Source organism: Eutrigla gurnardus, assembly GCF_963514095.1.
Source record: "Eutrigla gurnardus genome assembly, chromosome: 13".
NCBI lineage: Eukaryota > Metazoa > Chordata > Actinopteri > Perciformes > Triglidae > Eutrigla > Eutrigla gurnardus.
The window spans coordinates 15,048,569-15,069,566 of NC_139936.1; the positions used below are offsets into that span (position 1 = coordinate 15,048,569).

At 45.2% G+C, this 20,998-nt stretch overlaps 2 protein-coding genes across 8 annotated transcripts; both read left to right on the top strand.

The window, feature by feature from the left end:
* The first annotated feature begins 351 nt into the window (after positions 1–351).
* fgf17 (fibroblast growth factor 17) lies at positions 352–3,935 on the top strand. 2 transcript variants are annotated; one of them, XM_084023867.1, is made up of 5 exons: positions 352–603; positions 692–728; positions 896–1,073; positions 2,257–2,363; positions 3,637–3,935. In XM_084023867.1, exons 1-5 carry the CDS (start codon positions 572–574, stop codon positions 3,925–3,927), a joined length of 645 nt encoding a protein of 214 aa, XP_083879993.1. In that variant the 5' UTR covers positions 352–571; the 3' UTR covers positions 3,928–3,935. The 2 variants fall into 2 exon arrangements, with proteins under 2 accessions (XP_083879993.1, XP_083879994.1); XM_084023868.1 differs by having other exon boundaries at positions 929–1,073.
* Positions 3,936–5,816: 1,881 nt separating this feature from the next.
* Positions 5,817–20,700, top strand: fkbp15b (FKBP prolyl isomerase family member 15b). Of its 6 annotated transcripts, none has more exons than XM_084023860.1 (31): positions 5,817–5,990; positions 9,243–9,346; positions 9,440–9,518; positions 9,704–9,773; positions 9,859–9,933; positions 10,116–10,214; positions 10,357–10,506; positions 11,022–11,090; positions 11,193–11,336; positions 11,412–11,551; positions 11,639–11,687; positions 11,787–11,903; positions 12,140–12,224; positions 12,421–12,518; positions 12,615–12,687; positions 12,880–12,989; positions 13,451–13,549; positions 13,639–13,733; positions 14,098–14,200; positions 14,600–14,662; positions 15,076–15,247; positions 15,686–15,822; positions 16,023–16,178; positions 16,328–16,438; positions 16,529–16,612; positions 16,808–16,921; positions 17,598–17,705; positions 18,312–18,995; positions 19,044–19,375; positions 20,009–20,240; positions 20,323–20,700. In XM_084023860.1, exons 1-31 carry the CDS (start codon positions 5,941–5,943, stop codon positions 20,398–20,400), a joined length of 4,080 nt encoding a protein of 1,359 aa, XP_083879986.1. In that variant the 5' UTR covers positions 5,817–5,940; the 3' UTR covers positions 20,401–20,700. The 6 variants fall into 6 exon arrangements, with proteins under 6 accessions (XP_083879986.1, XP_083879985.1, XP_083879988.1 ...); XM_084023859.1 differs by having other exon boundaries at positions 18,312–18,842; positions 18,879–19,375; XM_084023862.1 differs by having other exon boundaries at positions 18,312–18,842; positions 18,963–19,375.
* Positions 20,701–20,998: the final 298 nt, after the last annotated feature.

Sequence of the window (20,998 nt, forward strand, 5' to 3'; positions counted from 1 at the left end):
CACCCATAGGTGCCATTAGGCTCCTCACTTTTAAATGCAGCAGCAGTAACGATCCGCATCACAGCAGCAAACGCATCATCTTCAACCTCATCAAAGTCCAGCTTTCCTTCTTTTTTTTAGGATTTTTGTTGTTGTTGTTGTTGTTGCTTTTTCTTCTGCTCATCTTCAGGATCCTCCAGAAAGCCCTTTCTGCACATCTGCGTCTCCCTGTGAACGCGAGGGATCATCAGGGTCCAGCTGCTGTGCCCACCCACCACACACACATTCAGGGAGGGACTCTGCCTTCCACATTAACCAGTGAGCACCCTGATCCCGGTGAGACAGGGGGACTTTTCAAAACCTGGACCTAACGCGGCAGACCAGCAGTGAGCCGAGGAGCCTCGCGTCACTGGGGTCAACAACGCGCGTGTAGCCTAATGGATGGATCCGCTGGCGGCGCGGTGCGTGGATCTCAGAGTACCGGACCGGGTTTATGTTCGTAATTAAGTGGATGGACAGACTGAGTGAGCGCATCCTTCCCGGACTTCTCTGCCTCCAGGATCCGCGTCTGGGTCGGATGATATAAAGGAGAATGTACGGAATCAACCAGCGCTGCGTTTGCATGTAAGAGCCGCTGACCGAGACGCGACTGTGTGTTGATGATGATGATGATGATGATGATTCATAATCACTCTTCATGTTGCTTCTGCAGATCCTTCCATCTGTTCGTGCTGTGGTGTCATGCTCAGGTAACGAATAACTCCTTCTGGATGTTGCATGTTAATATGAATAGAGGGGATCACTTGTTATACTTTATATCACTTATTTATACACTTTATATACTTTTCTTCATCCCACATTCTCAGATTAGAAAGAAAAACATTATGTATTTCATTTTTCCCTTTGCATAAAAAAGGGGGAGAATCACCCGTCTCCTAATTTTAACCAGTATGTGAGGACGCAGGGCGCAGTGACGGACCAGCTCAGCCGCAGGCAGGTCCGGGTCTACCAGCTCTACAGCCGCACCAGCGGGAAACACGTCCAGATCCACGGCAAACGGGTCACCGCCACGGCCGAGGACGGGAACGTGTTCGGTGAGTGCTGATCCCAGACATGTAGCTGTGTGTGGACTATAGTGCACCCACACAGGGTTTCCATAGACCTGTACCTACAACAGATCCAGGACCAAAGCAGGTCTGGACGACACAGCTGTTTCTGAGAAATACATAGACTCCCTTCTGGATGAAATAACATGAAAGATGTCTAACTGTAATTCAGAGAGCTGGAAATGAAACAACACTATCAAAAATATGAACTCATTATTATTATGAAAATGTAAAGTATTGGCCGATATGAAGGACAACGTGTCCATGCCGGGTCCAGACATCATCTTTGCCTGGATTTGTTTTCATCCTGACAGATTAGTCTACAAATAACAAGCATCAGCTGTTTAATGGCTCATTCTTCTCTGATGTAACGCTCACATATGCATTCTTCTGATTTCCTGCAGTCATACTCTCAAACCTTCTGCCTCCTTCTATAAAGTTATATATGGGTGTGTTCTTTGATTGGCCAGTTCTATATTCAGTGCAGAGATATTACAGAGGAGTTAGATGAAGATCCTGGATGGAGCAGGTCTTGGTCCCTGACAGTCCAGGCTCAGAGGCCCTGCTGGGGACCAACGTCCTCGGGCACAACCGGCCTGCTTGTCCCTCCCTCTGTGAGCTGTTTTCAGGCTTCTATGCTAATTCAGCCTCCCTGCTGTATCCATGAAGCCATCGTCTGGCAAATTAGCGGCTGATTAGGACACGGCCTTTGTCTCTGCAGCCCAATACACAACGCTCAACTGCCATCATTGACGGCGGGACACATTCAATTGAGAATGTGTCTTCTGCTTCCACTCTTTAATGTGGAGCAACAACAATTGTTTAAGGGTTTGTTTGAGGCACAGAGTCTCTTATTATTATTATTATTATTGTTATTATTATTATTATTATTATTACCATCCACTGAAAAAACACAATTCACATTTACTAGAAAGTAAAAGCAACAAAATTACCAAAAATATAACGTTTTCTACATTTTCTACATGTCAGATATATGAAATGCAGATAATGACCTTTAATGAACAACTACAGATTTTAATGCTGTTTATTTGAACATCAACATCAATGGAAAACAATTCTAAATTATCTTTGCTATTCATCAAGTGACCTGCATGATTATGGGATGTTCCTGTCTGGTTTGTCTCTGACTTCCTCGTCTCTCCTTGTACAGCTCGTCTCTTCGTTGAGACGGACACCTTCGGCAGTCGAGTGAGAATCCGAGGAGCAGAAAGTGGCCGCTACCTCTGCATGAACCGGAAGGGGAAACTTGTTGGAAAGGTAAGACTTTTTTAGATGCGTGGAATCATTGCTGCGGTTCTAAAATGGAGACAATAATGAGTGGCAAGCAGGAGTTGTATCAAGTATCTTTGCACATCAAGGCAACATTTATTTGAGCAAGTTAGCATTTATTTTAAATGTGCACTCTTTGGGAGACATTCAGATCCAAACGTAGTCTGTAATATCATATATGAGCGGGTGTTGCCTGAACGGAGCTCCGGCTTCACGTCTCAGTCAGCAGAGGATGTGATGTGCTGGAAACGAGGATTCTCACAGGACTGCGTGCTCGTCGCTCAGTCTGATTGGCCGATGATGGCGACGAGAGGAAAGTACCCTCCCATCATGCACTGCTGTGTGTTTGGTCATAAGTCAACTCTCCACTTCCTTCATGGAAATGGAAAAGATAGATTCTCATGACAAGTCATAATATTTCTCTTCATGGTTCAGAAGTATAGAACTTGTGTTTAAAGAAGGATATTCAGAGAAAAGCTCAAAGGAGAGCAGATGAAATTCTTTTTAATTTCTTTGTCCCGCTGAGTTCACGGTAACGTAACAACTCCTGCATCTCGTTACGTCTCTGTTGATGATGTAACGTTCACCGTTCATTGTTCAAAACACACCACGACAATATTTCTGTTAAAAAATGTTTCCAAATGCAGCACTTTGCTGAACTTATATGATTGTTGCAATTTGGATAAAAGTGTCTGATAACTGAATGAAATGTAAAACAAAAAAATACGAGACATAAAATCCAGAAATTTTCACAAAAACATAACGTATTACAATGGAATATCTAAAAGTTTGCTAACATTTAAAAAACAGTGTTAGAACTTAAAACTGTTGTTTTTGTCATGAATCATTTCCCACAGAACGTGAATATTACCCGGCAAAGAATGATATTTATATGTAACTACGCTCATTTTTCTGAAGTACAAAAATAAGAATAAAAAAAGGAAAATATTGAGAATAATTTTAACAATAATAAAATATTAAAACAGAATGCTCATATATATATATATATATATATATATATATATATGTATAAATATATGTACAGAAAAGAATAACTACATTTTCCTCCTAAAAATTATTTCATAATGATTTCTGATTCCTCCAACACTGTGGTTCAGTGGAGATTCTAACTCCTGATTGCATTTTTGGGGTGATAAAGATTTTTCTTTTGGCATCCAAACAGAAGTATGTGTTTTTTTATGCGTGTGTGTGTCTGTCGTGTCCAGCTTTAACATATGAACGGTTTCTGTGTCGCCACCAGCCCAACGGCCGCAGCAGAGACTGTATCTTCACCGAGATCGTACTGGAGAACAACTACACCGCCTTCCAGAATGCCAAGTATGAGGGCTGGTATGTGGCTTTCACCAGGAAAGGGAGGCCCATCAAAGCCTCCAGGACGAGGGAGAACCAGAGGGAGGTCCATTTCATCAAGAGGCTCCACACAGGCCCGCCCCCCTTCCCCAACACGGACCAAAGCAAACACTTTGAGTTCATCCGATTTCCGGCCACACGGCGGGCGAAGCGGAACAGGAAACCACACACGTCTTCCTAACGCACAGCCAGAGACTAACGGACTGATGACAGTTGTGATATAGGAAGATTTTATTTTTGTATATTTTTGATAGGCAAAAGATGGTTAAAATGCCATAAATCTAAAGTAATATTGCTGTAAAATGATGAAGTGTAAATAGTGAAAGAGAGTAAAGAAGATGGATTATATTTATCGTCCCGTGTGCATGTGTTGACTGGTGGAGCTTCACCTTCATCCAACATGAACAGTGAACCAAAATACACTGAGAACAACGAAGAAGCTGTTTCAACGCTCCAATCCACCCAAACATCAGCTTCATATCGTGAATGATGCCACACAATAACAACAGGAGTCCCGTTGGAGCGGTCTCACGTGTTTAGTGCTGCGGGGGGACAGAAGAAGCAGGTGGAAGGTTTCTAGAAGAGGATTAAGTGTCAGACTTTGAAATGAAACACGGAAAAAAACTCCAAATGTTCTCAGCATCCGTCAGAGAAGTCGCTCATTTAGTCGAACACACAGCTGACGTTGACAACGAGGAGCCGTTGTCACGACAACCTTCGTTCCGCCATTAAGTCTTTACATGTTCATTTGTCTCTCCTGTACACTTTATCATGCACTAATTATAATTATCAACCTTGTGTGTTCTGATATGTTTATCATGACTTAAACTGCCTCATAGTATCGAGTAAAGTGTTCACCTTCTATTTTATGAATGAAATATGTATTTGTCCAATGTTATAAAAAAAGGAAAAATAGAATCTTCTATAAGGTAACTCAAAAAATTGAAGAAGAGCAATTTAATTCTCAACATCTGGCGTTGGACATTTCATTTACATTACGTAGTGTAACAACGTAGAAGAACGAAGCGGCAGGAAGCAGCAGAAGAGATGTTGGCGACTTGAAGGTGAAATATCGGAACGCTGGGTAGAAAATGAGTCCACGTCAACAACCGAGTCACAGGTCAGACTCGGTCTTTGTGTTGCCAGGACACACTCGGTGTTGTGACGGATCTGAATGCATTTTGGAGATCAGCCAAACAATGAAGCTGTTTAATGAAGCTGGCAGAAGACGGATGGCCGGAGACTCGCACTGAATTAACACTGATTGTAGGAAAGATGGCCGAGTTTGTGTGTAATGAGATCTATTTTTACAGCGATGATGAAAGAAAAACATTTGATAACAGGTTGGTGTGACGAGTCCAACATTGCCAGACAAGTACATCCACCGACGCTGAGAAATACTTTCATTGGTGAAAACACACCTTCTTTCTTTCTTTCTTTCTTTTTAAATGTATCTTTTTTTACAGAACTTTATTAAATAAACTGCACGCATGTGTATCACATAGTGTAGATGAGCTGCTCGACGCTATGTAAAAGTAAATAATAAAAATACTAAAATAACCAAAAAGGTAAATAGATACATTGATGCAAACAAAAATACAATATTCTAAAGACTTGCATATATTTGTCACAGTAGCAAATGTGACTAACAGTAGTATTAAGAACTTGATAATTATTCTTTTCAATCAATCATAAGTTATCTATTCAGTGGATCGACGTTATGAATCTTGAATGAAACACACTTCTCCAATTCCTTCTTCTAATAAGACTTTCAGCGGTCTGAGTTAATTATTATTTTGTATCATTTTTTTGGGCCATTTATGCCACATTTATTCAATTATTCTTAGTTCAAAAAAGCTCTTCTCCTCGACAGCCGTGTGTGAGGTCAAAGGTCAAGCTGGACTACAGGGCAGGCAGCGTGCACATCGAGCAGACCTTTCAACGAAACTCATGATCTTCTTCCTCGGACCTCCTGCTAAAAGCCACATTTCACTTTCTCTACCAGCCTCTGGCGCCCCCCAGTGGAGGCTGCAGCTCAGTAACTGCGGGTCAGGTGGAAAGTCAGCTGACTCCTGCACAAACAGGAAGAGGAAGTCAGAGTACAACAAAGTAGTCATGTAAAGGTTGCTAACTCCTCCGTGTACTTGTTTCATTGATATAATAATATAATAAGAAAAGGCTCCAGACTGAGACGATGTTCGGCGGAGACGATGAGGACGGGGACTTCCTGTCTCCATCGGGGGGGTGAGTCCGCCGAGCTAACGCTCTTAGCCTCGAGCTAACTAGCTTACACCACTTTGCCACGGCTAGCTCTTCTTCTTCTCTTGAATGAGCCAATTTTAATATTAAATCTGGTTATTCTTTGTCACAGCGGTTTTTTAAAATAGCTTTAAGAGATGAAAGTGAACCATATGCCATTTAAAAGTTTTCTTCTTCTGCATACATATTATACCATGAATCACATATTTCAATCTATATTTCAAAGTAATTATTGTTGTGTCCATAATTCATCTTCCACCAAATACCGGAGAATCTCTGTTAACCACTTCCAAAATAATATTTCGATTTAGACAATGACCTCTGATATTCATCACAAGTATTCCTGGTTTAACAGTGAGCCTTCATAATTCTGTTGATCAGATTTTTTAATCGCTGAGAATTTTATGAATAAAACAATCACATCTGCAACTTATTTAATTAGATTTTATTTATTCAGCCCCAAATCCCAAATTAGCCCTAGAGGTATTTACAAGCTGAACAGAAGGACACCGTCTGTCCTGACCCTCCATCACATGATGAGGGACACGAAGAAACCTGCCAAAAATGACACCAGCACGGATCCTCCCCCCACTGGGACGGATCCCAAACCCGGACGGATCCTCCACCAGGACTGTGTGTGTGTGTGTGTGTGAGTGTGAGTGTGTGTGTGAGTGTAATAACAGCCCGGTGTGTGTGAGCTGGCGAGGGAACGCTGTAGAGGGAGGAGTGTTATGGCACCTAATTCCTATCACATGCTGCCTGTTAGAGGAGTCAGACGAAGCCCATCTCGGCCCAGCAGAGACCAGCACCAAGGAGCTCCTCGGTTTCTTCCTCTGCTACGCTGTTGAATCTGCTGGTGAACGAGAGACCAGCGGAGCCCGGAACCGAAGACTGTAGAGTTGAAGACGTTCACACATGCAGACAGGCTGCCTCTTCCCGTCCGGGTTCCTCTCCATGGGAGATGAGGGCCTCAGGGCCTTCAACATGTCCGTAGTGGGGGATTCCAGTGATTACCAGTGGAAGGAGTTCCAGGGGTCGGTATTTAGCGGGGCTCTTTTTTAACGCCTGTCTGCTTTAGTTTAGATATGACAAAAACTTGCAGGTTTGATGCCAGGTGCCTGTGATTTATATAACAATGTAGGAACTGTCAGGTTGCTTCTACACTATTAGTGTGGATTTGTTGATCATCAGAATCAGTAATCAGTAGTTTGACCAAGAACGTAGTTCCGTGATGCCGAGCCGGAGAAGAGACGCTGAGTAAAGATCCGTGAATGTGGTCCGTCAGCAAGCTGCTGCCTCCATGACACACGAGATCTAGTGAGTAATGTTCAGAGCAGCTGAAGGAGCCTGACATGGAGACGGGAGGCTTCACCTTGTGTGTAGGAACTAGGGGCACGTCCACAAGTTCATCCTTTATCGCCATGGAGACGGGAGGCTTCACCTTGTGTGTAGGAACTAGGGGCACGTCCACAAGTTCATCCTTTATCGTCATGGAGACGGGAGGCTTCACCTTGTGTGTAGGAACTAGGGGCAAGTCCACAAGTTCATCCTTTATCGTCATGGAGACGGGAGGCTTCACCTTGTGAGTAGGAACTAGGGACACATCCACAAGTTCATCCTTTATCGTCATGGAGACGGGAGGCTTCACCTTGTGTGTAGGAACTAGGGACGAGTCCACAAGTTCATCCTTTATCATCATGGAGACGGGAGGCTTCACCTTGTGTGTAGAAACTAGGGACGAGTCCACAAGTTCAACCTTTATCGTCATGGAGATGGGAGGCTTCACCTTAGGTGTAGGAACTAGGGGCACGTCCACAAGTTCATCCTTTATCGTCATGGAGACGGGAGGCTTCACCTTGTGTGTAGGAACTAGGGGCAAGTCCACAAGTTCATCCTTTATCGTCATGGAGACGGGAGGCTTCACCTTGTGAGTAGGAACTAGGGACACATCCACAAGTTCATCCTTTATCGTCATGGAGACGGGAGGCTTCACCTTGTGTGTAGGAACTAGGGACGAGTCCACAAGTTCATCCTTTATCATCATGGAGACGGGAGGCTTCACCTTGTGTGTAGAAACTAGGGACGAGTCCACAAGTTCAACCTTTATCGTCATGGAGATGGGAGGCTTCACCTTAGGTGTAGGAACTAGGAACGCGTCAACAAGTTCATCCTTTATCGTCATGGAGACGGGAGGCTTCACCTTAGGTGTAGGAACTAGGAACGCGTCAACAAGTTCATCCTTTATTGTCATGGAGACTGGAGGCTTCACCTTGTGTGTAGGAACTAGGGACGGGTCCACAAGTTCACCCTTTATCGTCATGGAGACGGGAGGCTTCACCTTGTGTGTAGAAACTAGGGACGAGTCCGCAAGTTCAACCTTTATCGTCATGGAGACTGGAGGCTTCACCTTGTGTGTAGGAACTAGGGACGGGTCCACAAGTTCATCCTTTATCGTCATGGAGACAGGAGGCTTCACCTTGTGTGTAGGAACTAGGGGCGCATCCACAAGTTCATCCTTTATCGTCATGGAGACGGGACGCTTCACCTTGTGTGTAGGAACTAGGGACGCGTCCACAAGTTCATCCTTTATCGTCATGGAGACGGGAGGCTTCACCTTGTGTGTAGGAACTAGGGACGCATCCACAAGTTCAACCTTTATCGTCATGGAGATGGGAGGTTTCACCTTAGGTGTAGGAACTAGGAACGCGTCAACAAGTTCATCCTTTATCGTCATGGAGACGGGAGGCTTCACCTTAGGTGTAGGAACTAGGAACACGTCAACAAGTTCATCCTTTATCGTCATGGAGATGGGAGGCTTCACCTTATGTGTAGGAACTAAGGACGCGTCCACAAGTTCATCCTTTATCGCCATGGAGACGGGAGGCTTCACCTTATGTGTAGGAACTAGGGGCGCGTCCACAAGTTCATCCTTTATCATCACAAGTGACTTGAAAAAGCAGAGTTTGCTGTGTCATATAGACAAGCGAAAAATAGAGCCTAAAATGCATTATTCTGTATTTATGCAGGGAGGCCTTATGGTTTATGATCATCTTATTTAAGATTATTTGATACTATTTTTTCACTAAAAAGTATGTTCCCTTCAAAAAAACGTGTTTACGTTTATATATTTATCGTATTGTGGTGAGGGTGTTTCTATTCTCTGAGTGTTACCATCGACGGAACCCAACGTTTCGTGGCCAACATAACAACATGGTGCTGGTCTGGTTCTCCTCACAGGGCGAAGCTGGCCTCCCTGTTTGGACTGGACCAGGAAGGTAGTCGGGGGAACGAGTCTTTCCAGTACACGGCACCGAAGCAGCCCAGAAAGAGCTCCGGTTCAGGTGAGGCGATGAGAGCGGAGCTGTCGGGGACTAGATGAAGCCCTGATGTGGAGGTTGAACAGGGATCTGAACTGGGATCTGTCTCGTTTGCAGCTCCAGCTTCCCAGAAAGCCGCTCCACCAGCTGGAGCTTCTGCAGTGTTGTTTGCAACAGCAGTCCAGGCCTTCAGACAGTGAGCACCCATTTCTTTCATTAAAACCATGAATGTAGCTTGAACTGCTTTGAACGTGCTGTTTTCATGTGTGTTCTCAATGGGAAACTATAAGATGGGTTCCCATAATAAATGCATAAAAGAAGTCAGGATTCCCTAAATCGTCTTATACTAAGTCAAGTGAAAAGCTTTTGTGCCTCGTGCAGCCTGAACGGCCAGTATGTGAAGCAGGGGAAGCTGGGAGCAGCCGTGCTGGGCAGCCACGCAACCAAAGAGGTTGGACATTTGCTAATTGGTCACTGGTTTCAGATTATTGGTGTGACTTCTGATTTCATGAATAATGCCTTTCTCTTCTCTGCAGTACAAGCTCCTTCTGTACTTGAGCCAACAGAAACCAGTGAGCGCTGCCAGGATTCACGTGGGTTTTGTGTTCACGGTGAGTGGTGGCGTTCAGGACGGAATCATTACAGGAAGATAGATTAATTTATATCATATAAATTCAGTGTTTCTGTAAATAAGTATCTTTTTATTTGATCTTATTGAGTGTATTTAACGTAAAGCTTTAAACCGTGATGATGAATAAGAGTTGAAAGCTCAGCTGCTGTTTCTCACCTGCAGGTCCAGCCAAACAATTACTGCACTTTTTATGATGAGCAGAGGCAGAACTGGTCCCTGATGTTTGAGTCGGAGAAAGCTTTATCGGACTTTTGCAAAGAGGTGAGTGACACCGGGAGTAACCACGGCAACGGGCTGCCTGCGTTGGGGGGTCCACAAGTATGAGGATTGGTCTTGGATTATTCTGACCTGCATAAGATACTAGTTATGTTAATTAGATGCTGATTTACTTTTTGTTTCTCAGGTGTGTTTAGCGAAAGCCAACAGTGCGGTCTCCTTGGATGCTGTGGTGGTCCAGGATCTGAGTCTTGGTGAGGGCCAGGCGGTGGAGAATGGAGACTCGGTGGAGGTGGTGTACACAGGCTGGCTCCTGCAGAACCACGCCATCGGCCAGGTCACACTTTCACCATTATTTCATTAATTTACTCATTCTGGCCCGGTCCCAATGTCCCCCCCTAGGCCTTAAGTCCTGAACCCTCTGGGACCTAACTCCACTGGTATATGGTTGAGTGAGGGACATGTTAGTTACTTTGTTAACTGGTTGAGCTAAAATAATCTATTTACTTGTTTTAGTTAAAACAACTTCAATTAGCAAAGTAAAATTAATGAATAAAGCAGATGGATCATATTTCCTGTTTATGTTTTATGTTCCATATTAATACTCAATGTGTGGTTGTAATATACCAGTCTGAACTTGTGCAGCCCCGGGCTTCCCTTGGTAACCCCATGTTTAACATCACAATGCTGAATTATGGGTAATTCCCTCAGGCAAAGTCTGCAGAAAGTCTGACAGAAAGAGTTCATAAAGGGCTTCAAATCCCCGGTGGTTCGACAAGGGGGGATTGGGATTGTGATTGGGCCTTTGTTTTCACTTCCTGTGGGTTTAACTATTTTGATGGAATTTTTCAGATGTTTGACTCCAATCAGAACAAGGACAAGTTGCTACGACTGAAAATCGGAGCTGGAAAAGTGATTAAAGTGAGTGAAAAGCAGCTTTTGATCCCATATAATTTTCTTTTTATTACTATCCTTCTATCTCTGTGTATCTTTGATAATGACTGGTGCTGCTGTGTCCACCAGGGCTGGGAGGAAGGGATGCTCGGCTTGAAGAAGGCAGGCCGGCGTCTCATCGTCATCCCACCCACCCAAGCCTACGGTTCCAAGGGGGTCCCCAACCGGGTCCCCGCCAACAGCACTCTGATTTTTGAATCAGAGTTTCGACGGGTAACAGCCGTCTTGTGTTCTCTAACATGAATACTAAGTGATGTCTGTGTTTAAGGAGCTTCTCTTGTACGTTAGGTGAAGTTTTCCAAGGATAGCGGCAGCGTCAGCTCCAGAGACTCTGCTGCTCCCTCCCCTGTTCCCTCCCCAGCCCCAAGTGTGGAGAACCTGGCCCCAGAGGCTCCAGTACAGACCACCTCCAGTCCAGGCAGACCAGGGTGAGGTTTCAGCATCAGGACAGAGTTACTAGCATGATCCTGAACCCTTTTGTCACTGAAGATGATTTCTCCGGCCTCTGTTTGCAGGGAGCCACCTCTTCGTGCGAAGTCCAACTCGTTCAGCGACCAGCTGGCAGTAAGAAATCACTGCTACTTAGCTTGTTAGCTTCTTCACCACAGAGTCTGATCACATTCACTTATTTTGCCTTGATGGACGCCTTCGTTTTCAATTCAGAATCCAGAAAACACAAAGGCCAAGCTCATCTCTCGCATGGCGAAGATGGGCCAGCCCATGTTGCCATTTCTGACAGGGGGGGCCGGCCAGCCCGAATCCAGTGACTCTGAGCTTGAGGTGGGTCGGCTGGAATCTTGGGAGGGCTTTTTCTCTACGTAGCTCTGCTCTGATAGCACCGGCCGTCAGAACACCATTTTTAGCATTTGCTTAGTGTCATGACATATGAGAGACATTAATCAATACCTACTTATGTTATTAAGTAATTCAGCTACTGGGCACCTTTTTTATTTTGAACAAACTGCTCTCAAACTAGTCTTGTGAGATTCTGGTCTGTTGTGTTGCTCTGATCTCAGGACACTGGTGGCGGCAGAGCGAAGGATCAGTCTGTGGCTGCGTCTCCAGTACAGATCTGCACGGCTGCTCCAGTGTCAGCACACGGTACGGCTGCTTACAAGGAACACACTCTTCTATTATGTAGTACCCTTTATTACAGCCCGACCCAGAGGGTCTCTGATCAATGTCCATATTATAGAGTTTAAAATGGCTGGATGGCTGGTTAATTTATGCAGTGTTAAATGTCATAGGCGTACAGTATTTGGTGGTAAATGACAGAACTGTATTGTTGCTCCTGCAGGTCATCCTCAACCTCCCACCGCTCATCCTGCCTTACTTCCTTTTGTGAGCACTGTTGTCCCTCAGCCTGGACTGTCAGGCACCAGCCACGCTTTCCAGGTGAGAGCATCTTCTGTGATGCACGCGTTGTGTCTCGACTCATCCTCCCACCATCATGGACATGCGGTAATATCAGTGCATTTTATTGTTCCGCAGCCGTACTCCTACGCAGCATCCCAGCTGCAGCCTGTTAGCCAGGTTTACCCAGCACAGACCGTCCCATACATGGGTAAGCGTTCACTTCTATGACAGGCCGCCATTATGACCAGCCAGTGGAGTGTTGCTGTGGAGGGTTGTATGAAGGGGAAATGACAAATGTCCTGCAGCTTGTCCCCTAAGATCTTGACTCATGGTCCTGAATGTAACTACACGGCTGTTTCAATTTAAATGGTGAAACCTGTGTCTGTGTTGTTCTCACCAGGCTCCAGTGATGTCACTTCCTTCCTGATGACTGAGGCCCGACAACACAACACAGAGATCCGGTTAGCTGTCGGAAAAGTAGGAGACAAAGTGGATCAGCTGGCTTCACAGGTATAAAGACGAGAATATGTTCATTACTGTTATAGCGGTGACCTCATTCACGCTGACACTTCGGCAGTATTATGGTATTATGGGTATTTAGAAATCCAGACATAAATCAGTCCACTTCCTATGACGGTTTATTGATGTGATGTGTTGTAGTGACCAGCAGCCGCCACCAGGGGTCGTCTCTGTAGTGCAACAGGAAGCTGAGCTCATAAGATGGAGACTCAGTGTTTCCATATCTTTTTTTTAACTTAAAAAGCTTGTGTCACTCTTCACGCTGTCACTTTTGGTTAATTATGCTTTAGAAAAAAACCCTTGAGTCACTTCACTGACTTGTATCAAACTCTGCCGCCTTATTTTGAAGGCTTATATCCATCCAGTGCTGTTGGTACCCGCTGTGTGTGTGGTCGAGAGACAGGGAGGCTATACTAAATAGAGATACATCTGATCTTATTTTGTTTTACCAGATAGATCAGCTTCAAAGACAAGGAAGTCTCTCCGTGGGCATCCCCAGTATGTCCATGGAGTCCTCCATGATCATGAACAACCTCCAAAGAATTGTCCAGGTATGATGACTCGGCTCCTTTCGAACACAAGTACGGATCCTCATCTTCTGGTGTCCTGGGATCTAATCATTTTCTTATTTTACTTTTAGGAAAATGAATGTTTGAAAAAGGAAGTGTTTGAGAAAAGCTCTCGCATTGAGGAGCAAAACCATAAGATCGGGGAGCTCATCAACCAGAACCAGAGGTGAGTCAGGAAGCCAGAACATCAGAACCTGTTTAGAATCGCTGTCATCAGGATGTGGAGCTGTTACCTTTAAAGCATCATTATGGGACTTAGGTTGTTTTTTTGTTTTGTTTTAAATGTCTTCAAATCAGGATCAAATTCCCTTAGTTTTATCTGCAGCTGTGTTTTTATTTTAGATATCGTCTCACTGTCCTTTCCTGTTATCCTGCTATGTGCAATGATGGGGGGATTTAAAATAAATCCAGTGTCACTGGTGATGATGATAAAAACGATGAACTGATCTTACAGTCGCCCCACTGTGTCATATTTACATACCAGGGAGATTAACAGCCTGAATGCGAATGGATGTGATGTGTTTTTTTAGGTACATGGAGCAGAGCAACCTGCTGATGGAGAAGAGGAACGACTCCCTCAAGTCGTCCACGGAGCAGAACCAGGCCAGATTACTGCTGGCTGAGCAGGACAAGGTGAGGACCGTAACCATAGTTACCATAACCACAGACACAGAATAGTGACATTTACCTGACCAAGGCTTTTAAACACCACACAGCCGGCTGGACGTAGCAGTGGTCCGAAGTAGAGCCCCCCGATGCAAGATCAGTCTTAAAGACCAGAACCCACTATTTTTAATACTTTCACTATATAAGGGCTTCAAATGTAGAAAAGAAATTTACAATTGAAATGTTCACCTGGAGCAAGTACCAAGTTGTTCCAGGTGTCAGATACACACGCATCGTTATCTTCTATTCTACGCTATCTGATTTTCACTTCAGTCGTTCCCTTAATATCTATGAAATCATTCACTGTCTGTTTCCTGTTACACTCCTGATGCTTCGCCGCTCTCTGCCTGCTTATTTGTGCTGCAGTGCTGCTCTGGGGACAATCTAGCATTTCCTGCTCTCTCTCCTCAGGACCTGGTCTCCGGCCAGGTGAGCCTGTTTTCTCTGTGTACCGCTACCAGACGGGTCAAAAAGTATTTGCAAAAAGTAAAATAGCGTGAGCCGTTGTTTTGCGCAAACAAAGCAAAGAATGAATGTCCGTTAAGAGCACAACAGATAAGTCTTTGCTAGCAATTCCTGCAAATTATTTCAAATTCCCTTTGGATGTAATTCTCTATCATGTTTAGCTACTGTTTGACCCGGATTTGACTGCTGCCCCAGAATCCTCCTTTTTACATCAGCTTCCCTTGCTTCTTTTTCCTCCTCCATCAGTCACTGCTCACCCTTTTCCTCCCACAGGGTCATGCTGCTGACATCACTAACAGCAGTAGCCACTCATCTAAGGTTTCTGTGTGGTCCCTCCTCTCCTCTCACCCAACCTGTCTGTCTGTCTGTCCCCCCAGGTCCGTCTGAAGGAGGATCTGGCTTCGTCCACGGCCCAGCTGTCTCAGCTGCAGCTCGAAGCGACAGCTCACCAGCAGAGTGCCATGGTGCTGCAGAGTAAACTGAGCTCAGCGCTGCAGAACAGTGAGAAGCTCTGCCAACACATCGCTGCCCTGGAAACACAGCTGGAAGGTTTTTATTGTTGTAATACAACAGTGGTTAAATTGGGGTTTAGAAGGCCCTTGTTTACATATTCCTCCCAAAGTCAAAGTTTCAATGCATTTTTATTTACATCTGTGGGCTCCACCAGCTCACAATACCATAGTCGAATTACAAAGTCAAAGCATGGTTCACTTGTTGCCCCTATACTGGGTGATTTACGGTAGTATGAAAAGCGTGGTGGCTCCACACGCCTCTTTACAGTTTTCTCATATAGTTTTTACTATGTTTACCTAAGAAAGTAAAAACAGCCATTTACAGTAGGTTTTGTCACCAAGGCAACAACACCGCTGCCGAACACCAAATATTAGCTAATATTAGCTCAGAGGTTTCAACAGAGTTAACGACTGAATGGTGAGAAGTTAAGGATGGAGAGCATGTTGTCTACCAACGCTGCTTCTGTCTGTTCAGAGCTGAAGGAGGCAGCAGAGAGGACTCAGACTCAGAACCGCTCGGAGAAGCAGAGACGCAAAGAGGCAGAGCTGAGAGTCCACAACATGGAGGAGGAGCTGCAGGACCTGAAGACCGACAAAGAGAGTCTAGAACGGGTAAGTGGGCCTCATGGTTCTGGTCACTGAAAGGGGGACATTATGGTTCTCCAATGAGGGGATGCACCTAATATCAGTAGCAGTGCATATATGTATGTATGTGTGTAAATATACTGTATGTATACTCTACTATGCATATTTACTGTATGTATTAAGGCAGGAGTTTTTGAAGTGCTAAATAGTTGTACTGTCCCTTTAAGACGCTTTCAGAAAGGAAGAGGAAGTGGCAGACTGAGTGTCGGCGTCGGGACGAGGAGGGGGAGGAGCTCCGTAAGAGCAGCCAGCAGGAGGTGGACCAGCTTCGAGCTCAGCTTCGCCAGACCAGGACCAGCACCCAGAACACTGCTTCAGACCAGGTCTCACATTACTGTCGAAATATGATGATCTTCTGTGTGAACCGCCTTCACTATATCTCTCTCTCTCTCTCTGTGTGTGTGTGTGTGTGTGTGTGTGTGTGTGTGTGTGTGTGTGTGTGTGTGTGTGTGTGTGTGTGTATCTCTCACAGCTGGAGGAGCAGTGGAGGGAGAAGTGTGAGCAGCAGGTGAACTCTGTTAAACAGCAGCACAGAGTCGAACTGGCCGGACTAACGGAGCAGAGAGATGCTCTGCAGGAGCAGGTAGACGGGCTCGCCATGATTTTGTTTGTATTATTAAGTGTGAATAAACTATTTGTGATGCCTTTTTTTGGCTTCTCTCGTTTTCAACAGTTGACGGTTCTGAAGCGGTCGAGAGATTCTGAAGAACAGACGTTCCTCCAACAGACCGAAGAGCTGCAGGAAGTCCAGCAAAAAGTAAGATGGAGGACTAGCTAACATTAATGATCAGGGATGCATTTGTCACCTTCCAGGAACTGTGGAGGAACTGACTGTCTTTCTCACACACACACACACACACACACACTCACACACACACACACACACACACACACACACACACACACACACACACACACTCTTCCATCATAGTGATGTGTGTTCCTATCTAAGTATGCAGCGCTGGAGCAGCAGGGTGTCACTGTGAGGGAGAAACTGGAGAGAAGAGTTGCTGAAGTGGAGAAGAAGCTGGCCGAGCAGCAGAGTTCAGGAGACACTTCAGCAGAGGTGAGGACACACACACACACACACACACACACACACACTCGTACATACAGGAGTCAATGAAATGAGGGTGGCACAATTATTACCTCCTGTTTTCCATCATTCATGTCACATAATGAAAATCAGAATGATCAGTGATAGCTCATTGCCACCACCAGATGGCAGTGAAGACTTTTCACCACCAACAAACAAGGAGCGTTAACAGAGGAGATGTTACACCTTATCATTGGAATAATCTGGTTTGCTGGTCTAAAGGCGCGCTAGCTGCTCCAGGATCAGCGAACATGAGGAGGATTGATTGGTTTCACCGAGGTGGGCTTCCCAGGAGCCTATGTTATGGGTGAGAATTACAAATCTGGGTTTCAGTATCTTGCCCAAGGACACTTCGGCATGTGGACCGACTTTGCCGGGAATCAAACAACTGATCTTCTGATTGGAGGAAGTGTGAATGTCAGAAAAGTCCTAGAATACAGAATAGTGTCTCCGTCCCCGTACAGAAGAAACAGAAACGTTCCAGTAAAGTTCCAGTTATCCCATCATCGATGACTAAAGCTGCATATCAGAGCTCTCAGGTTGCATTTCATGTCTGCAGACGTGTGTTTGGTTAGCCTGCATGTGCATGTGACATGGTGACATCACTCATCATGTGACCAACAAGGCCGGCTGTCTGTGCCTGCAGGTGAAGCGTGTGATGAACGGAGTGTTCCATTCTCTGCGGGGCGAGTTCGAGCTCCGTGAATCCTACAGTGGGCAGGCGGTGCTGGGGGTGATCGTCACCACCATTAAGGTGAGTTCATCATGCTGACATCACATGACATCATCACATGACATCATCACATGGCAACCAGGTCTGTAGTAGGTAATAAACCCACTGTTGGTCAGCTATACATTATATTATATTTATATAGTAACATTCAAAACAGAATTACAACAAAACACATATTAAAAGTAAATAACATCCAAACACAATAATAATTACAACAAATAACATCATTTAAAGTGACAGTTCAAAACATCTGTTTCTTCTTCTCAGGTTTTATTATGAGGTGATATTATATTGAAGGTGTCACTAGCATGCACACTACCGGGGCTCCGCCCACCTAAATGGACCATTTATATTTACATCTGTCTGCTTTAGGGGCGGGGATACCTGCTGTTTTAACTTCATACAAGTTTCATACTTTTTGTTCCTCCAACATGTCGTATGAAGCATCTCAGTTCCTCTCGTGTCTCTGATTCCTGATAGTAAAACAAAGATGGTGGTGGCGAAATCACAAAATGCCAAGCCCGAAGCTTCAAAAGGGCGTGCCACAGACCAACAGCTGACTTCTATAGAGTCTAGTGCCAAGCATGTTTAGTCATCTCTCTTCATATAATCCTATTTCTTTTCCAGAATGTGACTCTGCAGCTGCTGGGTGACTCAGACGGAGCTTCACTGAGGGCGAAGGCTGAAGAAAGACGGGAGACTGGACATCATGTCCACGTGAATGGAGAGGGAAAACAAGACCAGGTCAGTGAGACCCAGACGGATCAGGAAGTAGCAGCAGACCAGGAGACGGGGACAGTAACTGGGTCAAAGACACAGAACCAGGCGGACGAGGAGACGGGGACAGTAACTGAGTCAAAGACACAGAACCATGCAGACCAGGAGACAGTAACTGGGTCAAAGACACAGAACCATGCAGACCAGGAGACGGGGACAGTAACTGAGTCAATGACACACAACCATGCAGACCACGAGACAGTAACTGGGTCAAAGACACAGAACCAGGCAGACCAGGAGACGGGGACAGTAACTAAGTCAATGACACACAACCATGCAGACCACGAGACAGTAACTGGGTCAAAGACACAGAACCAGGCAGACCAGGAGACGGGGACAGTAACTAAGTCAATGACGCAGAACCATGCAGACCAGGAGACAGTAACTCGGTCAAAGACACAGAAACAAGCAGAAGAGGAGACAGTTACTGGGTCAAAGACACAGAACCAGGCAGACGAGGAGACAGTTACTGGGTCAAAGACACAGAACCAGGCAGACGAGGAGACAGTTACTGGGTCAAAGACACAGAACCAGGCAGACGAGGAGACTGGGACAGTAGCTGAGTCAAAGACACAGAACCAGGCAGACCAGGAGACAGGGACAGTAACTAAGACATTAGAGGCCACTGAAACCAAACCGCAAGAGACGACAAAGTCAGCAGAACAGCTGGATCAGGCAGGACATTCTGGTCCAGAAGTCTCTAAGGAGGACAAACACACCGACAAGTGTGCAGATCCAGATGAAGAACCTGATGAGGTTTCACCACCTGAGGATGGACAGGAAATGATGTCAGAAAGAGATGCGACAGTGAGCAGGGAGAGTGTGGGTGATGGACAGCATGCTGCCTCTCAGAAAGCCTTCGGACCCCCAGCCAACCCCCCTCCACCACCCAACAGCTCAGCAGACGACACACGGTGAGTCCCGGATCACCTCTACTAGATACTATATGGATGTCATAATGGAGACTCACGTTTCTCTCTTGTATGAATGTTTTAACAGAGATGACCTCAACCTTAGTGGGGATGTCAGTAACATTCGTAATGTTACAAACACAACCAATGCTGAAGTGCCTTAAACTTGCATTCTCTCTACTGGCCACCGGTGGGCCCTACGTCATTCACGCAGTATGAAAATTAATACTATAATATAATAATAAGACTTGATACTTTTAGGAAGTGATGAAATCAGACAGTCATGAACCCTGAAGTCTCCCTGCTTCGATAAAGGAGAAATACATTTTCAAGAGATTGTATTTAGTAACATGTATTTTTGAAATCAGGCTCTATTTTTCATGTCTACCATGAGAGCAGCTAGACGGCTTTTTCAAATCACTCGTGATGATCATCACACTAATGGAAACTCACCACTATCAACTCACTGTGAGGGTTTTTATCCCCATCCACGATCAAATCCTGCCTCGTTCACCGTAGTAGAGCCTTTGTTCCCGTGGCGACGTCCGTCTGTCTCAGTGATGATGATGATGATAAAGGCCAAGGTGAATGACCTCTGACCTGTTTGTGCTGCTCATCTCCACTAATGAACCACAGACTCCTGCCAGCTAACCGCCCGTCTGAACTCTTCTTTCTCGCTTGCTTCATCTCCTTTTTCCTTTTCTCTTTCTTGCTCACTCTCCGTTTGTGCGACTCGCCCTTCTTCGTCTCGTCTCTCAGCCCGACTCAGGCGATACGTGAGCAAAACGGGGAGGAGCCTTTCTTCCAGAACCCAGCTCTTCCCAAAGCGCCTGCAGCACCCAGCGAGGAGGAAGAGGAGGATGAGATGGTGAGGAAGGATTGAAACACTGCATCACACTGTAGACTATTACAGCGTTTTATGATTTCATGTGTGTGTCGTCTGCATCCAGAGCTTGAAGGGCTGCCCCCCCCCTGCCCCCCTCTTTGGTGACGATGAGGAGGAGAATGATCTGGACTGGCTGAGCTGAGACGAAACCAGAATGATCCTGGTCTGGTTCCACTAACTAACTAACTAACTGCTGCTGGAGTCCGACGTCCTGCTGCAGCTACGATTTTAAATCACAAGCCGGTAAATCAAAGAGAAATCAAATGTTTAGTAATTCTGTGAGATCTGTTGTTGATCTGTTATTTAATCCAAAATGTTTTCATGGCACTGTAGCAGATTAGTCAGCAGTAATCCTGTTGTTTGAATTATTATCTTGCTGCTTTTACACTATTTTGCTAACCTGTAATTAATTCCAGAAAAAATAAATTACATGTAAAATGTGGCCTTGGCTTCTCTCTCACTGCTCTTCATGTTGTCGTGGTCAGTAGTTTATCATTCTTTGGTTTGATTTCAGAAATCCTAAACCGGTCCGGTGGGCTTTGATTGGTTTCTGCAAATTTAACAACTTCTGTAACTAACGTAACATAGTCATGGAGGTTTCAGCTGCTCGCCGTTAGGTTTCCTCTGGAACTCTGGTTCCAACCAAGCAACAGGTAGCTGAAAAAAGATCCAGTGAATCCACATTAACTGACCAGAGACTACCTGGCAAACGTCAGGCAACACCTCCGCTTCTGAAGTGA

Excerpts from the sequence above, each read along its gene's own strand:
- fgf17 (XM_084023867.1), top strand. The coding sequence starts at position 572 with ATGTACGGAATCAACCAGCGCTGCGTTTGCAT. Across the intron at positions 729-895 it reads TGCTGTGGTGTCATGCTCAG|GGGGAGAATCACCCGTCTCC; the intron begins GTAACGAATAAC and ends TGCATAAAAAAG. Across the intron at positions 1,074-2,256 it reads CGAGGACGGGAACGTGTTCG|CTCGTCTCTTCGTTGAGACG; the intron begins GTGAGTGCTGAT and ends CTCCTTGTACAG.
- fkbp15b (XM_084023858.1), top strand. The coding sequence starts at position 5,941 with ATGTTCGGCGGAGACGATGAGGACGGGGACTTCCTGTCTCCATCGGGG. Across the intron at positions 5,991-9,242 it reads TTCCTGTCTCCATCGGGGGG|GGCGAAGCTGGCCTCCCTGT; the intron begins GTGAGTCCGCCG and ends TTCTCCTCACAG. Across the intron at positions 11,904-12,139 it reads CCAGTGACTCTGAGCTTGAG|GACACTGGTGGCGGCAGAGC; the intron begins GTGGGTCGGCTG and ends CTCTGATCTCAG.